Below are 23,663 nucleotides of genomic sequence, written 5' to 3' on the forward strand. Positions count from 1 at the left end.
AGGCATCTGCTCCCTCACCTGCACTTGTGTTCACACCTTTGCCTCTCCCTTTGAGGTCCTCCCACCTGCAGCCTACCTTTTGAAGCTGCATCTGAATCATCAGCACCATTCTTGGGTTTCTGTACCTCCCTACTGAACACTCCAGAGACAGGTGGACTCTGTTCTGTGTCTTTTGTTCCAGGAACAAAGAGCCAAAGCTATGGACAACCGGATGGCTAAAGGCCAGTGTAAGAACACAATCAACAAAAAACCAGGACATCATGATTGCACCAGAAACCTCCAAACAATGGGTATACTAATGCAGGTAAAACACAGAAAAATGATCTTAAATTTATACTTATGCAGTTATTAGAGACATATAAGGAGGAAACAAATAAATCTCTCAAAGAAATACAGGGAAATACAACCAACCAAACAAAGGCCATCATAGACAGACAGGAAACTACAATCAAACAGGTGAGAGAAATGAATAAATTTGTTTAATACATGAAATCAAAATTAGAATCAATAAAGAAAACATAAACTGAGAAAACTCTGGAGATGGAAAACCTAGAAAAGAGATCAGGAACCACAGAGGTAAGCATCACCAACAGAATACAAGAGATGGAAGAGAGAATCTCAGGCACTGAAGATACAATTAAAGAAATTGATACATCTCTAAAAGAAAATATATAAATAGAAAGTTCCAGACAAAAATACATTCAAGAAATCAAGGACACCATAAAAGAAAAAAAAAACCCTAAGAATAATAGGAATAGATGAAAAATAAGTTTTCAGGATTCATGATCCAGAAAATATTTTCAAGAAAATTATTGAAGAAAATTTTCTCAACCTCAAGAAAATATGTCCTTAAACATACAAAAGGCTTACAGAACAACAGACTAGAACAGAAAAGAAATTCCTCCTGCTACATAATAATCAAAACACCAAATTAACAGAACAAAGAAAAAATACTAAGAGTGGCAAAAGAAAAAGACCAAGTAACATATAAAGGTAAACCTTCTCAACAGAGACTCCAAAATACAGAAGGACCTGAGCACATATCATTCATACAGTAAGAGACCACAGATACCAACCAAGATTACTATACTTAGCAAAACTTTCAAACAACACGGATGGAGAAAACAAGATATTCCTCAACAAACTAAATTTAAACAATATCTATACAGCAAACTAGCTCTACAGAAGATACTAGAGGGAAAACTACAACCCAATGAGATCAACTACATTCAAGAAACACAGAATATAGATAACCTCACAATGAAATCCAAAGAAAACAAACAAACACAGTAACACCACCAACTCCACAATGAAAGGAAATAACACTCATTGGTTACTATTATCTATTAACATCAATGGACTCAACTAACTCTCCAATAAAAAGACACAGACTAACAGAATATTTGTGGAAATAGTATTCAACATTCTGCTGCATTCAAGAAACACACCTCAGCAACAAAGATAGACACTAATTCAGAGCAAAGGGTTGTAAAAAGGTTTTCCAAGCAAATGGACCCAAGAAGCAAGAGGAAATAGCCATCCTAATATCTAATAAAATAGACATTTAACCAATATTAATCAAAAGAGATGGAATAAGACACTTCATTCTCATCAAAGGAAAAGTCTATTATGAGGACATTACTATACTGAACATTTATGCCCCAAATACAAGGGCACCTGCATTCACAAAATAAATATTATTAAAGCTTAAATCACACATATATCCCAACACATTAATAGTGGGAAACATCAACAGCCCACTGTCACCAAGGGACAGATTATTGAGACAGGAGCTAAATAGAGAAATAACAAAGCTTACAGAGGTCATGAATGAAATGGACTTAACAGATGTCTACAGAATTTTTTTTTTTATTTTATTTTTCTTTTTAGTTACATTTTGTTAACTCTGTGTCCCAGCTGTATTCCGCTCCCTCTCTCCCTCCCCAACCCCACACTCCCTCCCTGGTCTCCTCCCTGCCCCTTTCCAAGTCCACTGATAGGGGAGGACCTCCTCCCCTTTCATTTGACCCTGTTTTATCAGGTATCTTCAGGTCTACAGAATTTTTTACTCAAACACAAAAGAATACCTTCGCAGCACCTCACAGAACCGTTTCAAAAATTGACCATATAGTTGGGCACAAAGCAAGCCACAACAGATACAAAAAGATTGAAATAATCTCTTGTATCCTATCAGACTACCATGGTCTAAAGCTGGACATCAACAATAACAGAAATAGCAAAAAGATTACACACACATGGAAACTGAACAACTCTCTACTCAACGACAGCTGGGTCAGGGAAGAAATAACAACAACAAAAAAATTAGAGACTTCCTTGAAGTCAATGAAAATAAAGGCACAACATAGCCAAACTTATGGGACACAATGAAAGCATTGTTAAGAAGAAAGTTCATAGCAACAAGTACCTTCATAAAGAAATTTGAGACATCTTATACAAGCAACTTAATGGCACACCTGAAAGCCCTAGGGGAAAAAAAAGAAGCAGATACACCCAAGAGGAGTAGATGGCTTGAAATAAACTCAGGGCTGAAATAAATAAATTAGAAACAAAGAAAAAAATTCAAAGAATCAATGAAACCAAGAGCTGGTTCTTTGAGAAAAATCAACATGGACAAACCCTTAGCCAAACTAACTAAAAGGCAAAGAGACACTATGTAAACCAACAAAATCAGAAATGAAAAGAGAGATAAATGACAGACACTGAGGAAATCCAAAGAATCATTATATCCTACTTTAAAAGCCTATAATGCCAGAAAATTTGAAATCTAAATTAAATGGACAATTTTTTTTATGTCTAATAACCGCTTATAAGTGAGTATTTACCACGTGAATGTTTCTGCTACTGGGTTACCTAGCTCAGGATGATATTTTCTAGTTCTACCATTGGCCTGCCAATTTCAGTTTTTCCTTGTTTTAATTGCTGAGTAGTGTTCCATTGTATAAATATGCAACAATTTCTGTATCCATTCTTTGGTTGATGGATATCTAGGTTGTTTCCAGATTTTGGCTATTACGAATAATGCTGCTATGAACATAGTTGAGCAAATGCTCTTGTATAGTGGAACAGTTTTTTTTTTTTTTTTTTTTTTTTTGTATATGCCCGGGAGTGGTATAGCTGGGTCTTGAGGCAGTGATATTCCTAATTTTATGAGAAAACTCCTGATTGATTTCAAAAATGATTGTACAAGTTTGAACACCCACCAGCAATAGAGGATAATACCTCTTTCCCCACAGCCTCTCCAACATGTGCTGTCACTTGAGGTTTTGATCTTAGGCATTCTGATGGGTGGAAAATGGAATCTCAGAATTGTTTTGTTTGCATTTCCCTGATTACTAAGGACTTGAGCATTTCTTTAAGTATTTCTCCAGCATTCAATATTCTTCTGTTGACAATTCTGTTTAGCTCTGTACCCTATTTTTTAATTGTATTATTTGGTATGTTAGTGTTTAATTTCTGGAATTCTTTATATATTCTGTATATTAGCCCTCTGTCAAATGTAAGGTTGGTAAAGACCTTTTCCCAGTCTGTAGCTGTCATTTTGTTTTTGTTGACAGTGTCCTTTGCTTTACAGAAGCTTTTCAAGTAAACGGGGTCCCATTTCTTGATACTGATCATGGAGCCTGAGCTCTTAGTGTTATTTTGAGAAAGTTATCTCCTGTGCCAATGAGTTCAAGACTCTTTCCCACTATTTCTTCTAACAGATTTAGTGTGTCTACTTTTATGTTGATGTCTTTGATCCAGTTAGGCTTTGGTGCAGTGTGATAAATATGGATCTATTTGTGTTTTTTTACATGTATACATCCAGTTAGACCAGCACTATTTGTTGAAGATGCTATCTTTTTTTCTATTGGATGGTTTTGGCTTCCTTTTCAGAAATCATGTGTCTATAGCTATATGGATTTATTTCTGGGTCTTTGATTCGATTTCATTGATCCACCATTGTGTTTTAATGCCAGTACCATGCAGTTTTTATTACTGTTGCTCTATAGCACAACTTGAGATCAGAGATGGAGATACCTCCAGAAGATCTTTTATTGTACAAGATTGTTTTGGTGATCCTGGGTTTTTTTGTTTATCTGTATGAAATTGAGAATAGCTCTTTCAAGGTCTGTAAAGAACTGTGTTGGTATTTTGGTGGGAAATGCATTGAATCTGTAGATTAATTTTGGTAGGATGGCCATTTTTAAAAATTTCATTTTATATATGTATTTATTACAATTTATATCCCCTCTACAGTCCCGTCCATCATCTCCTCCCAGTCCCACCCAACCTCTCTCTTCTCCTCCTATGCCCTTTCTCTGGTCTCCTGATAAGGAAGGAACTCTTTCCCTTCTATCTGACCCTAGCTTATCAGGTCTTATCGAGGCTGGCTGCATCCTCCTCCATGGCCCAGCAAGGCTGCAACCCCAAGGAGGAGGTGATCAGACAGCCTGCCACTAAGTTCATGTCAGAGACATTCCCTGTTCCCCTTACCAGAGAACCCACCATTTTCACTACGTGAATCCTACCTGTCCATTAACACCGGGAGATCTTTCCATTTTCTGATATCTTCTTCAATTTCTTTCTTCAGAGACTTGAGGTATTTTTTCATAGAAGTCTTTCACTTGCTTGGTTACAGTTACAGCAAGATATTTTATAGTTTTTGTAGCTATTGCAAAGGGTGTTGGTTTCCTATTTTTTTCTTTCAGCCCATTTGTCTTTTATAGACAGAAGGGTTACTGATTTTTATTTTTTTAGTTAATTTTGTACCCAGCCAATTTTCTGAAGTTGTTTATCAGCTGAAGGAGTTCTCTGGTAAAATTTTTGGAGTCACTCATGTATATTATCATATCATCTGCAAACAGAGATACTTTGACTTCTTTAGTTGTCTTAATGTTCTAGCAAGGACTTCAAGTACTATGTTGAAGAGATATGGAGAGAGTGGACAGCCTTGGTTTATTCCTGAATTCAGTGGAATTAATTTAAGTTTCTCTCCATTTAGTTTGATGTTGGCTATAGGCTTGTTGTACATTGCCTTTAATGTATTTAGGCATGTGCCTTGTATCCTTGATCTCTCCAAGACTTTAAACAGGTATTGGATTTTGTCAAATGCTTTTTCAGCATCTAAGGAGATGATTATGTTTTGTTTTGTTTTGTTTTAGGAATATCACTACCTCAAGACCCAGCTATACCACTCCTGGGCATATACAAAAAAAGAAAAAAATGTTCCACCATACAAGAGCATTTGCTCAACTGTGTTCATAGCAAAATTATTCGTAATAGCCAAAATCTGGAAACAACCTAGATGTCCATCAACCAAAGAATGGATACAGAAATTGTTGCATATTTATACAATGGAACACTACTCAGCAATTAAAACAAAGAAAAATTGAAATTGGCAGGCCAATGGTAGAACTAGAAAATATCATCCTGAGCTAGGTAACCCAGTAGCAGAAACACTCACATGATAAATACTCACTTATAAGTGGTTATTAGACATATAATATAGAATAAACATACTAAATCTCTAGTCCTAAAGAAGCTAAACAACAATAAGGACCCCAGGGAAGATACTTAATCCTCATTCAGAAGGGCAAATAGTATAGACATTGAAAGCAGGAGAAGACAGGGAACAGGACAAGAGCCTTCTCAACAGGACCTCTGAAAGACCATACCCAACAGGGTATTGAAGCAGATGCTGAGAGTAATAGCCAAACTTTGGGCAGAGTGCAGGGAATCTTAGGGAAGAAGAGGGAGATAAAAGAGTCAGAGGATACAGGAGCTCCACAAGGAGACCAACAAAGCCAAAAAATCTGGGCACGGGGGAGACTGAAGAGACCAAGGACCACGCATGGATAGGTCCTAGACCCCCTGCTCAGATGTAGCCCATAGGCAGTTCAGTCTCCATGTGGGTTTCCTAGTAAGATAGCAGGCACAATCTCTGACATGAACTCTTGTTACTTCCTCTTTGATCACTTCCCCCTGACAGGGTGGCCTTATCAAGTCACAGAGGAAGAAAACCCAGGTAGTCTTGATGAGACTTGATAGGCCAGGATCAGATAGTAAGGGAGGAGAACTCTCCCCTTTCAGTGGACCAGGGGAAGGGAATAGGGGGAAAAGAGGAAGGGAAGGTGGGCCCAGGAGATATAAAGTGAATAAATTGTAAAAAATAATGAAATAAAAATTTTTAAGAAGAGAACATTTAAATGCAAAAATAAATAAATAGAATTGAAACAGTGACTTTCATCAATTTTCATAATATATAATATTATACAACTTCCCAACAGAACACCAACAGCACAGGCTCTAAGAACAACAATCAATAAATAAGACCTCATGAAACTGAAACGTTTCTGTAAAGCAAAGGACACTGTCTTCAGAACAAAACAACTGCCTACAGATTGGGATAGGATATTCACCAACCCTCTATCTGACAGAGGACTAATATCCAGTATATATAAAGAACTCAAGAAGTTAAACAGCTACAAACCAAGTAATCCAATTAAAAAATGGAGTACAGAGCTAAACAGAGAATTATCAATAGAGGAATATCGAATGGCAGAGAAACACTTAAAGAAAGGTTCAACGTCCTTAGTCATAAGGGAAATGCAAATCAAAACGACCCTAAGATTTCACCTTACACTCATCAGAATGGCCAAGATACAAAACTTAAGTGACAACACATGCTGAAGAGGTTGTGGAGAAAGGGGAACCCTCCTCCACTGCTGGTGGGAATGTGAACTTGTACAGCCACTCTGGAAAGCAATCTGTCTTTTCCTCAGGCAACTAGGAATAGCACTTCCTCAAGATCCAGCTATACCACTCCTAGGCATATACCTAAAAGAGGCTCAAGTACACAATAAGGACATTTGCTCAACTATGTTTATAGCAGATTTATTTGTAATAGCCAGAAGCTGGATACAGTCCAGATGCCCCTCAGTGGAGGAATAGATACAGAAATTGTGGTACATCTGTACAATGGAATATTACTCAGCAATAAAAAAACAAATAAGTAATGAAATTTGCAGGTAAATGGTGGGATCTGGAAAAGATAATCCTGAGTGAGCTATCCCAGAAGCAGAAAGACGCACATGGTACATACTCACTTATATAGAACTATAATAGAAGATAAACCTACTAAAATCTGTACACCTAAAGAAACTAATCAAGAGGGAGGACTCTTGTTAAAATGCTCAATTCCTATCCAGAAAGGCAAAGAGGATGAACATCAGAAGAAGGAGAAAAGAGGGAACAAGTCAGGAGCCTGACACAGAGAACTTCTGAAAAGCTCTGCCCTGCAGACTATCAATGCAGATGCTGAGACTTATGACCAACCTTTGGGCAGAGTGCAGGGAATCTTAGTAAAGAAGTGGGCAACAGTAAGATCTGGAGAAGACAGGAACTCTATAAGGAGAGCAACAGAACCAAAAAATCTGTGCACAGGGGTTTTTCCTGAGACTGATACTCCAACCAAGGACTGTGCATGGAGATAACCTAAGACCCCTGCACAGATGTTGCCCATGGCAGTTCAGTATCCGAGTGAGTTCCATTGTAATAAGAACAGGGACTGTCTCTGACATGAACTGATTGGCCTGCTCTTTAATTACCTCCCCCTGAGGTGGAAGCAACATTACTAGGCCACAGAAGAAGACAATGCAGCCACTCCTGATGAGACCTAATTCACTAGGATCCGAAGGAAGGAAAGAAGACCTCCTCTATTAGTGGACTTTGAGGAGGGGCATGCATGCAGATGGTGGAGAAAAAAGAGGGATTGGGACGAGAGGAGAGAGGGAACCACCAGGAGATACAAGGTGAATAAAGTGTAATTAATAAATAATACAAAATAAAATTAAAAAAAGTTTTCGACATATTGGCATATTGAGTGAAGTGGAAGGGAGTGCAGACATCTTTACTGATTATATAGATGAACTGTTCTTAAGTTGCATTAGACAAATAGGTATACATCTCTCTATATATGACCTCTAAGCAGACCTAATCTATCCTTGGTCACAAAAAATGCTAGTTTACATTGCAAGCAACAGACTGCAATTTAAATTACTCTCTTTTGGTTGGTGCTAGGATTTTGTGTTATACAATTGCTGGTGCACCAAGGTAAGGATGGTGTTGGCACCTGGCCACTGCCTGGACCATTTTGGAGAAGGAAGTTGAGTGGTCACAGGTATAGGAGGAAGAAGTGTAACTGTGTATGTAGAAGCAGGAACTAGTCCCTTACAAAGAGAGAGACAGAGAGAGAGAGAGAGAGAGAGGTGCTAAAACTGGAAGCAGGGAAAAGAATCTGCTCTGTGGCTGCACGGGCACCTGTCTAAGAAGGCTGGCTCATGGAGAAAGACTTAAGATTCTTTTAACTGTGTTGAGTCTTTGGTTTCACTTCATTTATTACATGAAAAATACTCGTGAGCAATGAGCATGCCAATCATCAAGGAATTAATTCAGGAAACAATAGGAGTGTGCTTCCCACATTTTCTGAAAGGGGAGTTTTGTAAAATAACTCTTCTATATGAATGACAGCGAAGACAGAACACACTGGGATTTGATTTCTGGATGTTTTGAGACATTTTCGTGGCTTACATTGTTTAATCTCTACTATTTATTATATGACTGACAAATAAAAGGATCTAACAAATGTTTGTCGGAGGGATAAACTCCAGAGTTATGTAACTCTGTTGTAATATAAAGGAGACAGAACCACTTATAAATACACAATCTACACATGAGTTAATTTTACAACAAATATTTACTGATAATTCACAGTGACATCATTGTGTTAATTCCAGAGGATACAAAGGAGCACACAAGGACACCCATTCAGGAGGTATGATAACGAAGATGGTAGCAATCACCCTCCTTTCACCCACACATATCTTCACACATCTGAGATCAGAATAGTCTATTCTATTCTCAATTCATTGTCCCAAAGGTGTTTGATGGATGCCATCTTGTGAGCTCTCACTGATTTTGCCCTTCTTTCCATAAGCTTTTATAACTCACACAACCTGTACATACTTTGGTAGAAAATGTTCTATTTTCCTACTATTTATCTTAGAAGCTCTTTTTAAAATTACATTTCAATTAGAATAGAATCAGAATACTTTCCAACAATTTCCGCACTCCCTCTCTCACCTCCTGTCCCTCCCAGATACCCTTTTTTAATCCTTTCCTTGTCTTATTTCAAATTTGAAATAAGTTTTCTTTGAGTTTTAAATTTTTAAAAACTTATGTGTATGGTTATTTTGTCTGCATGTATGTCTGTGTGCCACATGTGTGAGTACCCTTGGATGCCGGAAAACATTGTTGGATCTCCTGAGACTTGAGTCACAGATGGCTGTGAAGGGCCATGTGGGTTCTGAGACTTGAACCCATGTCCTCTGAGAGAGCAGGCAGTGATCTTAACTTCTGAGCCATCTCTGCAGCTCCTCCTAGTTTATGAGTTTTGACACCATAGAAAGGGCAGCAATGTTATATTTTGATTGCCTAGTTTTATAAGGAAGTTTTATTTTAAGTAAAGGAAATGCAAGATGTACTCATTTTATAAAAGCAACTCATCCTCCTTGGTGATCTTTGATTTTGTGAATTCGCTGTGTATGCTCATTATACAGGGGGCTGTGATACAGATGGGGAATTTAATACAAGCTTAAAATGTACGTTGAGCATATATTCTTTTTAGAAGTATCATAAAGTCTAACATTGTGTGGGTTCATAGCGGGTTATTGTCATTCCCTGCTTTCATTTGACACAGTTGTGTTTGTATCTTGATATGTACTATAAACTTACAGAAAAACACTATTTATTGGGTGTTGGTAGTATCCAAATTAACCCATCCTAGGAAACGGAGACATATTTACACATTACTAAATATGTAGGGTAATAAAAATGTACCAAACACAGTTCTTATCTGCATGGTCATATTTGTTTAAGGCAAAATCTAGCAGTTGGGCAAGCAGCAGAAGCGAATAGGTTGGCTCATATTTTAAAATCATGCACGTTTGTGTATTAAAAACGACATAAAATACAAGACAAGAGAGATGAACCTTAATCAAGCTTAGGAAAAGAGACTTTTAAATTATCTCCTCCATCTGTCTTTTGTCTGTGTGTCCTTTGTTCTCCATTAAAACCCTTTTGTACACTTGTGTTGTTTCTTTTTTTTCATGATGTAAGAAGATGGATTACATTTTATTAGTGGCAAAGACAAAAATATTTGTTTTTCTTCATGTAAAATATAAGCAAAAGGAAATTTCAGTTTTTGTTTCCCTGGAACTTTTGTAATTAAACAATTAATACTTTCCTCAGAATATGAAATATAACCACAAACCAGTGTCTTTTCTCCACTATTTCTCAGTGTTTATATTTTCAGATGTAGCCAAGATTTTATTTCGGTATATGATTTCTTTCAGAATTTATAATAGATGATTGCTGTTTCAGAGTAGATTATTTTTTCGACATTTTAATATTCAATATTTCAATAAGCATTTATTGCATTTTAAAGCCTGAGCCCGGCATTTCTGTATGCCACATGCATATATTAGCAGTCTACACAAAGCACACAAGCACACAATTTAATGACTTGAGTTCTATTCATTAGCTACACACCAAAGCTGTGTCGTGATTCACTTTTCACGAAATGAAAAAGTGGATTTAAAACTCTCCTGATTACATGAAATGATACACACGCACACTTAAATGTGTTAGTCTTAAGGATAAAGAAGTTTTCTACCTATGTGCTTAGTAATAAAAGTATATCTCTCAATTTCAATATGCACCGATTTGCTCACCCTAAAGTGGATTGGTGTACTGATATTGGAGTAATATGTTACCACACATCAAAACTACTTTTAAACATGGCATCGTTTGCTCTGTGTGTGTTTGAAGGGCTGTCAAAGTTAGTGTATTTCCTGTGCTACTGTCTCAGGGGTTTTTCAAATGTTTGTCATAGCCTATTATTTCATCTAGACACCTAACAAATGATTTCTACTGTAATATGATTCTTCTTTGCAGAAAAAAATTTGAAAGATAAGATTATTTAAATTAAAAAAATTACTTTAACCACATACACTGGATGGATTTAAATGTCTGTTTCAGTTAGAGTTTTAGCAGAACCTGGATGATTGTTTTTCCTTCAAGTTCTAACTATAGTAATTATTTTGAGGTGAAGCACAAATAAATGTTTCAATATTTTTGTCTATCTCAGGATTAGAAAAAGATACTGTTTTTTAATAATTTATTTGCTCATCCCTCAAATATATAAAGTAGACTTTAAGAAATAGTTCTGTGTGTATATTTTAAATATTTTATATCTAGGTTTCTGGGCTTCAGCACAGTCTAATATTGAGAGGGTGGGCTTCTCCTTTAAGACCACAGCTGTTTTCACAGCCACAAGCCCAATGTGAGCTCAGCATCTGTTACAGACAGGGATGAGTGAACCCAGCTAGACTTGGGGTTTGGAGGAGGTCAAAATCTATTTTGCTGACATTTCTGCCGTGTTTATTAAATTGCATTATTCTGAATGCAATTAAACTTCTAAGAAATAGTGCATTTATCCACAAATACATTGACTAATGTATTTTTTTTAGCAGAATAGTTCATTTTTTTTTCAAACAGCTATAGAAATCTGAAGTATGTGCTTTACACTAGCTGATAATTATTTTTAGAATCATTCGCCTCCCCACTTTTCTTTCTTCCTAACCCTAAGCAGGAATTTGATGAGGATTAGCATCTTCCACTGAAGATATGCTTCAGTGATAAAGGAACAAGTGTCCATACCTCTGTTCTATTTTGTGAAGACATATTTGAGAAACCATGTAAGACATTACAAAATGATGAGGCAAAAAGAACCACAGATTTCATATCCAATAAACAGAGCAGCAAAGTTTAATTAAATCTATGAAATTATCCAAAGCACATTAAGGATAAGGTGTTTAAATGCATTTCACACAAATTCATCTTAAAGTGTTATGATTATCATTTCAGATTAGATTCACACTACCTACTCAAGACTTTGGAAAAAGAGAGTTTAGGAATATATTCTGAATCACCTTGTTTTATTTATTATTTGAATGCCAAAACAATCAACCTCTGAGTTGTTTAATATTTGTTCTTGGAGTAGCGAAACAACCACCACAAAAAGAAACCTGGGTCTGTGATGTGAGTCCTTTTCTGTTGAACTGATGTAATGACCAGTAACCTCATTGTAGTTGGAGTATCAATGTAAGAACTAAGTCCTCACACTAAAAATAACCCCTGCACTGCTGCACCTTTGTATCCACGTAACAGATCTTTCTTTCTCAGCTACAGGAGCGGTTGCTTTTACAAGGTGTGGGGAGGCTTCAGGTGGAGAGTTCACAGTGGAATGATTAGCAGTTAAGCACACATAACTGTTCTAATTGTCCTTTACATTGGAAGCAGATTGGCACCCTTAGTCTTATGATCTGAAGTATTCAGAGCTCATGAAAAGCTTTCAGTCCTCGTCTTTAAGACATTTCAGCATAAAGTTGCTTGGGCATTTGTACTGTATTTTCCTTTCAATTTTTAAGACAAATACTACTTTTCTTTGTTTTTAGGATGGCTTCATTTGTCACATAGGTTTTTACTCAAACATAATATAATTTTTATGTCTTTCTTAAAAACATATATATATAACCTGTTTGCATTAACTATTTGAAATTTTTATAATTTAACACAGATGATAATAAATTATAATATATTTGCATTTCATAACACAAAGGGGGCAATTACTAGGTACTTTCCATCAAGAAACCAGAACTGAATGGAATTCATTCACAGTCAATAAAAGAATAAAATAAAATTATTCTACTGCTTTTTATACTCAATATCTATAACTAAATAATAAATAATTAAATATCTAGTATGTATAGAGACGACCCAGGTGATTCCATTAACCCTTTATTATAATATACGTAATTACCAGAAAAAAAAATCTGCTGCTTTTGCAAATGGCCAGATTCATTTCAGAAACTAAAATTCTCTTAAAATATAAGCAAATCAGCTAATTCTTGGGTGTGATTCCTGTGAAACTGAGTTCACTTACACATTTTCAGCTGCAGACTTAGAGCTCAGAGCTGTGCTTTTCACTTTACTTAAAGACATCCAAGTAGCCAGATGCAACAACCCTTGACTTTCTTGTAACATAATAAAATAAAAAAATGGAAAGAAGAACACAATCTTAATCACTAAACAAGGATATTTTGTTACCAAGCTAGCAAGGGACAGAAGTAGAAACATAGATCTGTGCATGAGTTTGCAAAGTCTAAAAGCACCTTTTTCATTTCCACTTTCTAAGGTCTACCTAGAGCCTGTCAGATGTATGTATTTCCAGAATTTATAAGGAACTTCTTTTTTTTCTGATTTATTCTTATTTTGAAAACCATGTCACTCTATTTGATATTGGCAAACTGAGTAATAATTACTAACAGCTATAAATAAACTCATACTTACACAATCAAGAATTCACAGGATATATTCCTCTCAGCAAAGAAAATCATTTAATTGAAAATTAAGGGTTAATTTAGATTCATGTTATCTACAAACCCCAAGCAGCAAGAATCAGGATTGTGACACCATCAGCCAGTATGCACTGCTGTGTCTCTTTAATTTTCTCAGGCTTTTATTTTGTTCAATTATTTTGTGGTCACAGAGAACCACATGGAAAGTGTTAACATTCAATAGTTGGACTATTTTGTAAAGGACATTCGTGATTTTCATGACTCAACTCGACATATGCTTTAATTTTATTCAAATTGGTTTTGAATATCTTCTTCATGATAAGAAAATCTGCCCTTTTACAAATCTTGTTTACGATTCTTTATTACCCGGATTGGTCACAGCAACATCTGTTTAGAAATACGATTTATAAATAACAAAGAGTCAAATAATGTTTTTTCATTCTTAAGGTATTTCTAAATCATTTCTGTTATTAAAAAAAAAAACCCTCCAACTTAGGCTTTGTAAGATTTTTAGAAAATGATACAGACAGATATAAAATTGATCCAATGTTTCCAGTCTTGGCTATTTAGATACATACATTCACATAGCAATACACATATATCCACACACATAGTAACATACATATATGCACATATAGATTTTAAACTAAATACAATGCTTTCATAATAAGTTACCTTTCTGTGTCTCAAAAAATACAGCCTGTCACTCACTGTGCATTTCCTTATTTAATACTCTTCTGAGATGGCTTTTTTGCAATAACCCTATTGCCACTATTTAGATAAGGATACATGAATTTCATACTTTCATTTTAAATTCAAGTTCACCCATCACACATAATGCCTTTGAAGAAATCTCAAATTACTGTTATTACCTGGGTCACTACAAACCAGAGGCACTAATATAAATTTTAAAAAGAGAGACAAAAGGAGAAAAACCCCTCGTGCAATTAGATCCTGACTAACAGTTGGTTTAATCAATTTGATTTTTATCCTGAAATCCATTGCTTCCTCTTGAGCTGTCAGCGAGCGAGATAAGAGCCAGTGGTGTAGACAGGCTGTCTTTTACCAGCCGAGATGACAGCCACATGGATTACTAAAGCATTGCAGGGGATAGAGAGCGACGCGGCCGCGGCACCCTCATCCAGTGCGCAATCTTTCTATTTCATTAATTTTTCATGGAATTTCATTTCACAACAAGCTGGCGTCTGCCATCCATCTGTTCCACTTACTACGTCCCCTTTGCCAACTTTTTATTTGCATTTCACAACATTCTCAGGCTGCTCCGCTACCCAGCACCTTGCTGGGTATATACTTTTGTGGATCTGCCTCCTGGGGGTGCTTCCAAAATTCACTCCCAGTCCCCTAAAGATCTATACACCCAAGCACCCTGGATCAAGAGCTCAATTTCAAGACAACTTTTTTGTTGTCTAATGATCCAAATATGACACATTATGTATCAATGCTCAACTCAACTGACCAGTCAAATTAGTACTTGTATGCCATTTAGATACTTCCCCAAAGTCCTTTTCTAGTTGATGGAAGATGTATTGATACACCTCACTATAAACTGTGTCCTTCAGTTTACCTTGAATGGGTATCGGTTCCCAATCTGTTTCCAAATAGGTCTATGTTAAAAAGAGATTTTTGTTTTAAATGTTCAGCAACTTGTATTTTGTACATTGTATATAATAATGGGTTATGTATTTAAATAGCTTTTGAAAAATTAATTTCAGATCAATGTATAGCTTTTTTTGGGGGGGGGGAGGGGAATACCCTAACAATAACAACAAAAAGAAAAACATGCACAACACAGAAAACGTGCCATTTCAATAAATGAGAATGCCAAGGTGGATTCATGAGATTCTTCAAACATATTATCTTGCTAGTCTAAGGTTGGGGATTACATTTTACCTGATTTATTTTTATGAACTACACTGAATTTTTGGAGTTCTTCCTCTTAGACTATCTGAATGATCTGCTGCTAACCAACAACAGCAACAACAACAACAACGAAAAAACTTGAATCTTAACCTTTATTTTTTTGAGGTTAAAATGAATGCTTTTTTGCAATGTTTACACATTGTTATTTTTCTATTGCAAGCAGAATTATTATTTATAAAGCACAGAATAAATGAAATTGTTGATAGTCAAACTATATAATTCTTCACGAATTATGAAATAAAGTGCAATCTTTTAGCTCTCTCCATGTACTATTGAAAGCAATACTCTGGTGGTTGCCGATGTCAGGTGATGGTCTCTGTTAACCGTTGTTTTCCAAAAGTCTCTAAGTGACATTGACAGAAAATAAACTACAACATTCCACACATCAAAGGGCTCAGGCCCTACTTCCCATGTGTGAAAATGAGATGCTATGCCTGTCCTTCTCAGTGTACTTTTGTTTTGCTTGTCTATGTCTTGTATAAAAGTAAGATATTCACATTTCCCATTTGTCTAGACAGTGTAAACCACTTATATATGAATTCTAAAGAAAACCCTAACTCACGGCTCCACGTAGGGAGACCATGCAAAGGTGAATGGCCTGAGGTCTCAGTAAAAGAAGAAAAGTGAGATCGTGGGTGGAGAGATCTATTCCAAGAATCTTCTTTAAAGTTTATCTGGCAGAGAAAAGTGGGCTTCTGCTATGTGACCCCAGGAGTCATGTTCTGTCACTAAGTTTTTCTTCTGCTTTGAGATCTTTAAATATATGTAGTTCTTCCTGACAGAAACCTACCCTATGAGAGAAGTGACCCCACTTCCAAGATGATGCATTGCATTTACTAATAATCATGTCCTATCATTACCTCAGTTAAGCTGCAGCTAGAATGTCTCTGTTTAAAGCATAGACTGTTGGATCATAAATAACACATCACACCAAAGACACCTTTCAAGTCTACACAAAAAATAAATAAATAAATAAATAAATAAATAAATAAATAAATAAAAAGCCTTTCGCACTGACCAACTAATGCTATGATTCACTTTTAAAAAAATGAAGTCTGATAGATGGGTTAGAAACATACATGCACGGATACATTTTTCACAATTATATTTATTAACTTGTGAGGGTAGTTTAATCTATGATTATAATTAGCATCTGCACTTATTACTCAATAACCTTCCTATAATTCTTTAATATTCTCCCATGCATATATCCTCTTTCATGTTGGATAGGCTTAAAAGATGTAGCTATGCTATTCCATCTTGGTAAAGATATATGATTATTAAGATAGAATTTAAAGACATCATTGTTCTTTATGGAGTAAAAGAAATGTGACTTTGTCATACAAGGTGTTCCGTATAAACTTATCATTTTCTGGGAGGTGCAAAAAAATTATTCTCTCTTGTAGCTGGGTATGCTAGCCTTTTTTAAATTATGTATATTTACGTTGTTAACTTTTCCAGTAAAAGTGAATGTCTAACACCTTCATTTGACTGTCCTTCTACAATAGCAGTTGGCAGGTACCACAGAAAAGGCCACTTAAACACAGGTCTGCACACAATAGAGACTGGTATGTGATTACCTATTGCCTTTGTTATGAAAATTTGGAGGCTTACTATGATCAAATATTTGCTGTTAAATTTTTACTTTGGGCTACCCTAGTATAGTTCATACTAAACTAAACTATGAAAACTTTCTTGAGTTTCTCTTTATTTCCTTCCAGAATTTTTTTTTCTTTAAGTTAGTATGCCTGACACTTCGTGCTAAACCAAATGAAGGAAGATGAGGATTTCTTTTAGGTTACACTTCTACAGATTGTGATACTGCAAATACTGCTCCATTTGCTTTTCTTCTAAACAGCTAAGCAAACTGTAAAAAATCAGGAGACATGAACACCTGGAGCGTAAAGACATTTTTTTTTTTAACTTAGAAAAGTGATAGTCATTGTTGAACTGTTGAAAGCGGTGGTTTTCTTAATATCCATGTCATTTTTCAGTAGCACATAGGCATAGAAGAGATCAGGGAAGTAAGCCAGTTTCAAAATATTTTCAGATAATGAAGTGAACATCAAGCATTCAATTGAGCTGTTTAAAAATTGAAGTACAATTATGAAACCATCCCGTTTGACGCTATAGACTCTGAAACATTCAGAGGCGGGTGTCCAATCTCCGTTAGTCTCAGGAGTCCTGATGGGTGATCACCGTCAAGGACTGTTTGCTTCGGACCTTTATGTTTGGTTACTTTATGTTATTAGAAATTATATGGGACTCAGGGACGGTTGGCAAGCACTTAGGAAACAATCTAGAGGAAAGTTATCTTAGGCTCCCTAAGATATCTACTCTAGATAGAAATTCTAGAAGCGCTAGTACCCTGTCTCACAATGTATCCTGCATGAAAACAATTTTTAAAAATCCAACTCACTTAAATTGTGTCTGCTCCATACACCTCTGTGAGCACTTTAAAGACTAAAAGAAAAGCAAAACACCTTTCAGGTACTGGTGGGAACACTGAACTTCCACCAACTCACAAGGAGCTAGGATCAATGCAAGTTTCTCTCTGAGAAAGAAGGAATAGCGTTGGAATCATCTTAATCTGTCTGTGGAATGCACACAGGCTAAAGATGCATTCTACAGCTCTGCCTACCACGTTGGAGAAATTGTTAATTTGACACAAACCCTTGTGTGAAAGCCCCGCGCTGGTGGTGACATTGACTAAGTTCTGTGAAGCCCTTTCCCAGAAATTTCAATAACGAGGCACAGCCCGAGTTTGTCAGCTGCAACCTACGATCCAGTTGCCTCTCCTTTTCTGGTTTGCAAAATTTAATTTTCTTCCTTTCTGTTTTTCTTTCTTTTTTTCCCCCCCTACCAAGAAGACAGTGTTTATTTCTTTACAGGCAGTAATTTCTGCAAGGACATGCCTTGTCCTCTTTGTCTGTGCTAGTGTTTACACGACCACGGGATATGTCACTCACTAAGGGGGAAAAAAGCCAGTTTGGGAAGGCGATTGTCAGGGTTTTGCCCTCTTTTTCCTCTGAGACAATTTGGATGGGAGGAGCTGGGGAGAGAGCTCATCCCCTCATTTTTATGTGTGTTGGCTTAAGTGAGTGTTTCTTTTGGCACCCTGTGATACTGTGGGCTCCAAGTGTGTCTAAGTGCCAGCCTCCAGTCTCCAGTAGGGACGGTGGTACCCAGCATCAGAGGATGGATGCTCCTCTGCTCAGCCCTCCAAGCTCGCTTCTCAGTGTTTTACGCTGAGCGGCTAGCTGGCTCTGTGTACCGTCCTGGCTTGAGGAAAGTCCTCTGGCTATTTACAAAGAGGTTTGAACTCACAAGTGCCCTACTCAGTGTGGACATTCCAGAAGCATCCTAAAGTGAAGATGACAAGCGGAAACAGACAAGCGGCCACCAAGATCTTAGGAAGGACGAGGGGAGAGACAGGCGAGAGTTGCAGCAGGCACGCGTGCGCTCGCATAGCGAGCTTCTTACCTTTCCTCTTGGACCTCCTCCTCCTTCTCCTCTTGGACTTGCATTTGAGTTGACTGCTCAGCCCTCCAGACCCTCTGCCGCTCCCCAGGACAGATGCCATGCCAGTCGGGAGACCCAGGGAGAAGCCGGTCCTTAAACAATTTCACCTTTTTTATTCTTGATGCTGCAGCCGCGGAGGCAGTATTTCTGGTTTTGCAAATCAAGTAGCAGGCTCACTTTTTAGGACTGGGTTTGGCAGCAAGCACCTTCTCTCTAATTGCCCCGTCTCTTGGTTCCTGATGAGCCAAAAACGCCTTGTGTGCACGCCTGGAAGCTGAGCCCTTTCTTAGGCAGAAAGCTCCGGGAAAGATTCTCCCGCGCGTCCTGAGCGCCCTGGAGCTCCCTCCTCCTCGTCTGGGCTCCCAAAGCAGGGTTGCTACTTTTGCGCCTCTGCGAGTTGTTTGGCACCGTCCACTTTAAAGCCAATCACGCAGGGAGCTCCTCTATTTGCTGCCGCAAAGTCTAATTAGATCCAATCACAACTGTCTTCTGGCTCTGACATCAGCAGCACCAGCTCCACCGCCTCTGGTAGCTTGCAAACTCAGCTCCCATTTGGATGGATGGAGCCGCCCAGGACCGGCTGGAAGAAGAGAGTCATCAGCGGGAGCCACAACCACCCTGAACTGGTTTCACTGGGATAAGTCCAACCTTGCAGTTTCCAGGAGAGTGACTATCCTGGGATGGCATGGCTTCTTGCTGATAAATGCACTTGATAAACGCAGGGACTCGTTTCTCAAACCCAGCAGTTTTTAACTAGTTAACTTACTAAGATGCTCAGTGTCTGGAGCTGGAAAGATCTCTCCCTGTTCAGGACCTTACTTCAGAAATGCTCTGAGATTTCTAACTGCCAAAGAGACAAGCTCTTTGGGAGTTGTTTATTCAGAGACTGTGTATCTATCTGCTTGCATGTTTGTTCTGGTGGAATCTCACTCCATCTCCTTTTCATATCCCTAGGCTGTTCCTTTAGAAAAAGGAAAATGCGTAAAAACGGATGTTAGGATTTCATCTGAATTTTATAGAAAGGGAATCCCCATACTGTTTTATTCACTGAGAGAAGAGCAATTACAGGAGAAACAGATTAGGAGACAGAAGAGGAGAGGAGGGCAGGGAGGGGAGCAAAGTGGAGGGGAGCAAAGTGGAGGGGAGAGGAGTGAGTGAAAAAGGAGCGAGGGAAAGAAGAGAGATATGGCAATTGTAATATTTACATAGGGAATGTAATGTTCAGGAAGAAGTGGACTACAATTTAAAATGACTCTATTTTTAGGAATATGTTAGGTTTCAATAATTGATTTCCACAACATAGAACTCTGACATATAAGAAGAAATATAATCCAGAAATCATCCTGGCATCTTGTATTTAAATAATAAATTATTAATCATCATAAAGTTGGTTTGATAAACATTCACTCTAAAAGTCAGTAGGATGAGTTAACAGGAGGATATGAAAATTATTTTCTGTTCTGTTGTTTACTGATTTTCACACTTCCTTTTACAAGATCCTTATGGGCCTTGGAATTTCTATATTATTTCTCTTATATAAGAAATAATTCTCTCAGGGAACAATGGGAGTAATTAGGATGTCCATGGATTGCTGCTCTAGACAGCCAAAAGATCCTCACCCAGCATTCACTGAAGACATACAGAGAGAGCTGATTTCAAATCCTACTTCAATGCTTTGATTCACACTCATTTCCCTAAGCTGTGCCTTAGTTTCCTCACTTGTGAAACCACAGGTTAGCAATCATAGCCCCTTCATGGGGCATATACTTTTCAATCTCTATGGAAAACAACTAGCAGACAACAATTAGTCCTTGGTTATTAATTTTATCCATGTATATTTTCAAGAGAATCTGACAGGTAGGCTTTTGAAATAGAGAACTTGTGTTTTTCTTCTCTTTAGACTAAGTGACCTCCTGGCGAAGATTTATTTCAAAGGGATGGATATAGTCAAAGTGGCCTTTCTAGTTTGGGTTGGGTTCAACAATTTCCTCCTAGCAGCATCACGGCTTAGTGAGACTGATGATTTCTTCTGAGTGCTGAGAAAGCACATGACGTTCTCAATTAACCTACACGTAAGAGGTTGACAATTTGTGGAAGTTTGGTGAAGTGAAAATTCCAATAATATATAGACTTCGTGGTGTATTTTGAGTAGAGCAGACACTGTGATGAATTATGATACATCAGATAACAAAACAATATAAAACAAACAAGCAAATGGAAAACAAACCACTTCTGCTCTAGGCTCAGAGACTATTCAGTGATGAACTAAACAAACACATCATGAAGTCAACACTGAAGAAACAAGCACATTCCTCACACAGATTAGCTGGAGTAATGCAGAGCTTATATGATCAAAGGTGAAAAAAACTCATGGAGTGTAACTGAGAAGACTGAAGGTGATCTTCGTTATAGAAATTCCTTCCATGGCCCAGTCATGTCACATGGGTCTGAGGACAGAAGTCAGAAATAGTGTTACGATCCCCCATCCCAAACCTTGCAGAGTTGAGAGTTTCAACTGTTCTCAGAAGTACAGCTGTACAACCTTACCTGGGAAACTTCTCTACTCCATACAGAATGTGTGATCTCTTCCAAGATTGCCCTACTTATGTGCCAAAAGAAAAACTCTCACCAAGTTGATCCATCTATGGAAGGCCTTTCAGAAAAGCTACATACAAATGGCTCATTAACACTGGATTATAGGAACTTATAAATGACCCTCTCATAAGCCCATAACTATACCACCATGACACCTAGAAGACTCATACATACTGACTCTTTCTTTACTAGGACAGCAAGTAAGGGAAGCATAAAACATAATCTTGAATACATGTATGTACATATGTATTTGCATATGTATATAGATACGTATATACTAGATTTTGATAAGATGGAATTTCATGACTAAAATCTGAATGTGAACAGTTAAAATCTTGACTTAAAATCAATTATGGCAAATCTTGACTCTTCTTGAAGTTTCTCAGTTTGTTTATTTAGTGCATAATGTGTGTCATATCACTATACAGAGATATTGCTGCTTTATATTTTGTTGATTTTGTGTGTAATAATGCATCATCATCATCATCGATGCTATACTCAGTCCTCTGGTGAGGAAACAATAAAAAAAATGGGTATCTCCATCCTAGAAGTGGAAGTGGCTTGGGGTGGCAAATATTTATGCTCAAGCGTGGTCTCTAATATGTTTCAATTTGTTATTGCCAGCAAGGCTTAAAGTGAGCAGTGCTGACAGTCTGCCACGCTTCTGATGAGTCCTTTCGCTTTTTGTCTTTTTCCTGGATCACTTGAGCGTAGCTTGGCAGCCTGAGATGATGAAGAGCAGCTGGAAGAGGCTTTGAGATCAGGAGCCAGTCTCAATCCATTGCCCGTCACTGATGTGTCCTATGCTAATCCTATTTAGTTGCTCTTCTTTGCACAGAGCAGAGAACTAGCAATGGAGCTTCCAAAGAGGGACTGGTCTGGTCAAAAAGCCAACTAGAGCTCCACAGCTCAGCATGTACGTATTAGCTGTAGAGGTAGGTGAAGAACAGAAAGGTTTGGGGACTATGCTGCCTCTGTTGTTTGAGGACAAGTCTTTCTCCAGTTTCAATTACTTGTAACATTCTGTGGTTCTCACCATCCCTTTATAAAGTAATGCATAAGGTACTGTAATAATCAAACTACTTTTCAAGATCAATTTGTTTCTTTAATGTTTATCTCCTAAGAGCTAAAATCATGTCCCCAACTCACCACTGCAAAACTCTAAGTCCAGAGAAAAATTTTTACATGATGCATCATAATTTTCAAACAACAGATAAAGTTTAAATATTATTGTGACTCTCACTAAGTTCAAGCAACACATATTTCAAAGCAGAACTGAAACAAAGCTCATTTTATGGATGTCTTATTATTATTGGCTGTGACTCCAAATATTACAAAAAGCAGCAGCCAAAAGGTCCCTGGCTTATGATTCTTACTCTCACATATCCAGATATCACTTGTCTTTGATCAGAATAAAAGTCTAGTACGGAGAAGGAAGCCATCAAAGATGTTGAGAGAGCCAAGATTTGCATCAGCTATTCCAACATCATCCAAAAGGAACACATGTCAGTGTTCTATCTCTCACAAGTGACATGACTGAATTTCTGCCAGAAATAGAATCGAGGAACATGCATGATGAGACACAACTACACAGATGACGAATTTGAGAACAAGTTCAAGTCTTCTTATTCCCAGTATTAAGGGTTTTCCTTTGGACTCCTATGTTAGTATGTAACCACACACACTTATTCTGGATTCTTAATGCTTAACATAAATTCATAAGGGCTTTGACCCTTTATTTTTATTAGCACATATGAATTGAACAAAATGAAAACTTCATTATGACATTACTGAGTGTGTATATAAATTTGTACGTGTATATAGGTGATGTACTGTGATCATAGCACATCCTGTATTACTTTCATTTCTTGGTCCACAATTTGTCTTCCCTTTTTCACATCACAAATAGACCTCTCTTTCATGTTTCCATACATGAGAGCAAAAGTATGATATTTCTCTTATGGGTCTGACTTCTTTCATAGAACATGGTCATCTCCAATTCTACCAGTTTTCTTAAAAATAAAATAATTTTGTGATGGGTAAAACCATCTATCTATTGTCAATTTATCAACCATTTCTCATCTATCTATCTATCTATCTATCTATCTATCTATCTATCTATCTATC

The 23,663-nt window shown here is 37.2% G+C and overlaps 1 protein-coding gene across 1 annotated transcript in view; it reads right to left on the reverse strand.

Annotated features, from left to right (window-relative positions):
- The window catches only part of Adarb2 (adenosine deaminase RNA specific B2 (inactive)), a 564,895-nt gene extending 545,893 nt beyond the window's left edge, over nt 1-19,002 (reverse strand). Inside the window, exon 1 of the mRNA XM_055613205.1 lies at nt 18,903-19,002. Coding sequence (XP_055469180.1) covers nt 18,903-19,002 — 100 coding nt within the window. The remainder of the gene's footprint in view (nt 1-18,902) is intronic.
- Nucleotides 19,003-23,663: the final 4,661 nt, after the last annotated feature.

Source organism: Psammomys obesus, unplaced genomic scaffold (genome assembly GCF_907164565.1).
Source record: "Psammomys obesus unplaced genomic scaffold, mPsaObe1.curated_primary_1811, whole genome shotgun sequence".
NCBI lineage: Eukaryota > Metazoa > Chordata > Mammalia > Rodentia > Muridae > Psammomys > Psammomys obesus.